General features: G+C 44.4%; 1 protein-coding gene across 1 annotated transcript in view; it reads right to left on the reverse strand.

Moving 5' to 3' along the window:
• The window catches only part of NSMF (NMDA receptor synaptonuclear signaling and neuronal migration factor), a 33,535-nt gene that overhangs the window by 22,296 nt on the left and 5,239 nt on the right, over positions 1–6,000 (reverse strand). Inside the window, 2 exon segments of the mRNA XM_044661197.1 lie at positions 642–717; positions 4,051–4,536. Of these exon segments, the coding sequence (XP_044517132.1) occupies positions 642–717; positions 4,051–4,536 (562 nt within the window).

Below are 6,000 nucleotides of genomic sequence, written 5' to 3' on the forward strand. Positions count from 1 at the left end.
TGCAGTGCTTACTATGTACCAGGAGCTTTACAAAGGCTACCTCATTTGATCCTCACAGTGACCCTTGGAGGCAGATACTGTTATTACCTCCATTTTCTAGATGAGGAAACTAAGGCAGAGAGAAATTTAAGGGACTTGCACAGGGTCACACAGTTAATATGTCTGAGATTTTAACTAAAGTCTTCCCAACTCCTGGCCCCGTACTTTAGCTGTTGTGTTACAAGCTGCTTATCCCTTGCAGACTCAAACACAGACACTCTATTGCTAGAAATAGGAGCTTGCACACACAGACACAGAGGCAAATGCACTGACACACAGACACAGACATACACACAGACAAACACAAAGGCAGACACACACAGACACAGAGGCAAACAGACACAGAAACACAGACACAGAGACAGACACAGAGGTGGACACAGAGACAGACACACACACAGATGCAAACACACACAGACACTCACAAAGACAGACACGTGCATAGATACAGAGACAGACGCACCGACACAGACATAGCCATGTGTATAGACATGGAAAGACACACAGACATACACACGGACAAACACAGACACACACAGAGACAGACACACTCACCCTCACACACACACATATACGGCACAGAGCACACATAGGTGACTCACGCTTGCATAGTGGTTGTTGCAGTCTGGAAGCTGAAGAGATTCTCCTTGGGGAACCAGGTGCGGACAGGGACCTCATCTGGAGAAGACAAGAGGAGGTGGAAAAAAGTGATGACCCAAAGGTGGGGAATAAGATGGATGTTCAGATGGAGCCAGCATGTGCAATCGTTTTTACCGACTGTACTTATTTATCAAAGGAGGGCTTCTATTTGGGGATGGAGGGAATGAGTGAGGATTGAAAGATTTTAAAAATGTTTCACAGAAGAAAACAAAAAAGTTTCAGAAGGAAAGAAACAAGGCAATTTTGTTACTGTTGTTTTAAATGTAACAAGCTTTATTTATTAAAAAAATAAAAAAAACTTACTATGTATTAGCTCTAAGGCAGAAGAACAGCAAGAGCTAGGCAATGGGGGTTAAGTGACTTGCCCAAGGCTACACAGCTAGGAAGTGTCTGAGGCCCCTTCTCTAGGCCTGGCTCTCTCTCCACTAAGTCACCTAGTTGCCTCCGTAACACGAACTTTAAAATTATATTCGTGGTCTCATATTAAATGTTTTGTTGTTGTTGTTGTCCTTTAGACCCTAAAATGTTCATTTCTGTTGTTGCTTATTAAGTTTATAATAAAAAAAATTAAGTAGAAAATTGATCCAACGGAGGGAATGTGGAGAGTTGGGGTGAAGAAGAGCCGTGACTGCTGGAATATAGGAACGGAGTTCAAAGCCCTGAGGTCCTGAGACAACCTTCCTCTGTTGGAAGAAGCTGATTTGATAAGGTTGAGATAGTTCTCTCTATGGGGCATGGAGGATAGAAGTCTTTTACCCAGTCTCCTAGTAGTTGCCTGCAGTAATGAGGGCCAGAGACCCTGGACTGGCATCTCATTCTCACTGAGGTGTCCAACATTAGACAGAAGGACCTAACTGTATAGTCAGAGGATTCTCCTCCTTTGGCCAAGGAATGATCTGAGCAGCCCAGCGCTGGCACCTGAAGACCTGCCCCTCCCGTGTGACTAGGTGGAGCATAAGGTTTTGAACTGAAAAGGCGCCTTAGAGATCACCTAGTTTAGCCCTTCATTTAAACAGGACTAGAGAAAAATGACTTGCCTCGAGTCAAAGTGGGATTTGAACTCAGGTTGCACTAATCATAGTTTCAGAGTTGGAAGGGATATCTCTGAATCCATCTGAATCCATCCAGACCTTAGAAATAATTCCTCTTACAACATACCCCCCAAATGGAAATGCTCATCTTTGCTGGGTGTTCTCTAATGACAGGAGACCCATCATCTCTGAGATAGCCTACAGCCCTTTTGTCATTGTGTTCATCAAGTTTCTGGGTTTGTCCTGGCAGACAGACTCCCAAGGATTTTATATTATTTTATATAATATATATAATAATAATTATATAATATTTTATATAATATATAACATTTTATATAACATTATATATTATATATTTTAAATGGAATTTCTCTCTCCCTTGTGGTTGGACTTTGGTCATATATAGAAATGCTGATGATTTATGTGGGGCTATTTTATAGCCTACAACTTTATTGACGTTGTTATATCAATTAGTTTTTTTAGCTGATTCTCTAAGGTTCTCTAAGTATACCATCATATCATCTGCAAAGAGAGAGAGTTTTATTTCTCATGGCCTATATATGGCCTATTCTAATTCCTTCAATTTCTTTTTCTTCTCCTATTGCTATTTCTAGTACAATACTGAATAGTGGCGACACTGAGCCTTCTTGTTTCACCCATGATCTTACTGAGAAGGCTTTTAGCTTATCCCCTACATTCCTTTTGTGTAGCTTTGTTATGGAATTTTCCCTTACATCAAGCCCAAACTTGTCCCTTCTACCCGCTGCTCCTAGTTTTATCCTCTGGAGTTAATCAGAACTCCTGAGGAGAGAGAAAGATCCCTCTTCTGGGGGATAGCCATTGGAATCCTTGAAGATAGTTCTCATGTCTCCTACCAAACCTTCCTTCCCTCCTTTAAGTGGGCCTCTTTCCTTCAAATGACTCTCTTATGGCATGAATTCAGAAACCTTTTATCTTCCTAACTTCCCTCCTCTGGATATTTGCCCTTCTTAAAATAGGGCAATCCAAAAGACACAAAACTATGGCAGATGTGGACCGCCTAGGACAGAATACAGTGGGATGACTCCTTCATTCTGGATGTTAGGCCTCTCTAAATGAGACCTGAGATTACCTTTCTGCCAGATGCACCATTAACTTGAGGTTTGTGGTCCATTAGACTCCTCAGAACTCCTCCTCCTTTTCCCTTCTGCCTCTCACCACCCCACATCCCCCGTCATTGCTCCCAGATCCTCTAGGGCAGGAATTGGTGGGGTTCCTTCTTTTCAATAATACAAAGCTGGGAGGAAGAACTAATACACTGAATGACAGAGTCCAGATCCAAAAGGATCCTGATGATCAAGAAGAAGACTGGGCTGAATCTAGTAAGATGAAATTCAATAGGGATCAATGCAAAGTCTTGTATTGGAATAGAAAAATACAACTTCTCATGTATAAGATGGAAGAAGCATGGTTAGACAGCATTTGTTCTGAAAAAAATCTTGGGGTTTTAGTGGACTGCAAGCTCATTATGAGTCAGCATGGTGATAGGCCAGTCATAATGTGATCTTGGACTGCATTGAGGGGCTGCAGCTGCCAGGAAGAGGGAGGTGATATTTGCATTGTACTCTGCCCCCATCAGACATACTCTGGATTGTTCTAAGTTCTAGGCACCAAGCCTTGAGAAGGGACATTAATAAGCATGAGAGTGTTCCAAGGAGGGAAACCAGGATGGTGTAAGGCCTTGAGCCCATGTCATATGGGGATTGGTTGAAAGGACTTGGGATCTGTGGTCAGAGAAGAGAAGCCTCAGGGAGGCATGACGGCTATCTTCAAGGATAAAGGGGTATTATGTGGAGAGGAGATTAGATTTGTTCTGGTTGGCCCCAGAGGGCAGAACCATGATCCAGGGTGGAAATTACAATGGATCTAATTTAATCTTAGTCCAGAAGTGGAATGGGTTGCCTCCGAGAAGGTGGGTTCTCCTTGGAGGTTTTTAAGCAGAGGATTGATGACCATTTGTCAAATATGCTAGAGTGAGACCTTCCTTTTGGGGTTTGGGTCAGACTAGAGAGCCACAGAGGTCCCTTCCAAATCTAATATTCTCTGATTTTGATTGTGCCTCCTCCCAGACTATGTACTCTCTTAGAGTTTGGAACCTAAGGAAAGCACTAGCCATCTGGTGGCCATAGGGGAGGATCTGTAGGGACTTAATGATGGACTGAGTGAGAATGGAGATATCAGTTCCTCCCTTTTGGTTCACAAAATGAGTTGGCTTCTTCTGAGACCCCAGAGGGACCAGGCTGGGAGAAGGGCCAGCATGGAGCGAGAAGCCAAAACTCACCAGACACACGGTCGATGCTGTGCATCCGCTCCAGCTTCTTGCGGCGGCCTGACGGCTCAGGGGCCTGGTGATGGTCCAGCTCAAAAGACTGCTGGGAGGGTGCTGGGGCCAGCTGGGAGCAGCCGGGACATTCCTTAGAGCCCTGGCGGCTGCCAGCCCAGCTCTTGCAGGGCCGGCTGACACTCTCGCTGCTGCCCGAGCCCTGCAGGGGTTGGCTCTGGTGGTGTTCCCCCCGATGCCGGCCCTTCATGACTGACAGCTCGATGCCCTCTGCCTCGGGGTCAGACAAGAGGGGAGGTTCCCCAGAGATAGTATATACCCTTGGCTTAGGGCCCTCACTCGCTGCCTTCTCACCTGCCGCCTCCTCCAAGAAACCACCCTCATAGCGGCCATCAGAGATGAGGGAAAGGCGGCGTTTGTTCTGGGAGGCTGGCTGCATCTCAGGAGATTCTTCTTGGCCAGCAAAGGCATCAGCCAGCAGGTGATCTGAAAGAGAGTCACCATGGGGATGGGGCAGGGAGAGACGGGCTCAGGAAGGTGAGGACACCAGGAAGGGTTAGTGTAGACACCAGCTCAGAGAAACACTAGGACCTTCTTGTGTCATCTAACTTCTCCCTTCTTCTAACCAGTGACTACCATAGACTATAAATCTGCCTTAAAAATTCTCTCAGGAAACCCCATGGCCTGAGTCCTACTAATATCTGGCCATGATTGTCATAGAAGTAAGTTGTCATTTCTTATCTCTGGACCGAGGGTTCTTAACCATTTTTGACAATCTAGTGAAGCTTATGGAATCCTTTTCAGAACAATGCATGAAATAAATAAAATGCAGAACATTACAAAGGAAACCAACTGAAATACAGGTATCAAATATATTTTTAAAAATAACAACATAAATTCAGAGATCATCCCTTCTCTCCCCCAGCAAGTTAAGAACCCAAGAACCCTTGCTCTAAACCTTGAGTTGATATTCTTCCCTATACTGGGGGCAGATTCCTCCAGTCTCTACAATGCCATTCCACAATCACACACAGTCTCTCTGAATGTTCACAGGTCTGAGAAGCCCCAACCTATCCAGAGGTCAACCACTCAGCAGTCTCCCTTCTCTGGAACCTAGATGAGAACCAGGAAGAAGGCAAAAAGGGAATCTGAGCAAATTTTCCAAGATGCATGCAGTGAAGCACACTTTTTTTTGGTAAGACTCTCTCAAACTGAGCCTATTGACTCTTAAGTCTACATACAGTTTTTAAAAAACCCTTACCTTCTGCCCTAGAATCGATACTAAGTATCAGTTCCAAGGCAAAAAATTGCTGAAAGCTAGGCAGTTGGGGTTAAATGACTTGCCCAGGGTCACACTAGGAAGTGTCTGAGGCCACATTTGAACCCAGGACCTCCTGTCTCCAGGCCTGGTTCTCTATCCGCGGAACCACCTAGCAGCCCCTTACAGACAGTTCTAACACACTTACTGGCTTTCCCAAATCAGATTAGAAATAGCAAATAAGAAAGGGAGATAGAGAGCCACCAAAGCAGATACATTAATTCCACTGAAACATGAAAGCTGGAAGCAAGCAGCTTGACATCCAACAAAAGAAACAAGAAAATTGTTGAAAGCAGAAATGAGAATTCAGAAAATGAAGAAAACTCTACATACATGCCTCAGGAGTTCCTGAAGGCATCTCTCTGTCTGTCTGTCTCTCCATCTGTCTTTATCACAGTTTAGGACAACAAGGTTGTCCAGAGATTACACCTAATCCTGGTTTCTCTTCTGAGGAGCCAGGGATGTTTAAGGGGTATTTGAAATTAGCTTTCATCCAAAATGGCGAAAATGCAATGGTTTGGATATTCATAGAAGTAAATCAATCCCCAGCATTCCAGATTGTTATTTTACCCCATTATTTGGGGATGGAGAGAGAGAGAGAGAGGAGAGAGAGAGAGAGAGAGAGAGAGAGA

Source organism: Gracilinanus agilis, chromosome 2 (assembly GCF_016433145.1).
Source record: "Gracilinanus agilis isolate LMUSP501 chromosome 2, AgileGrace, whole genome shotgun sequence".
NCBI classification, from domain to species: domain Eukaryota; kingdom Metazoa; phylum Chordata; class Mammalia; order Didelphimorphia; family Didelphidae; genus Gracilinanus; species Gracilinanus agilis.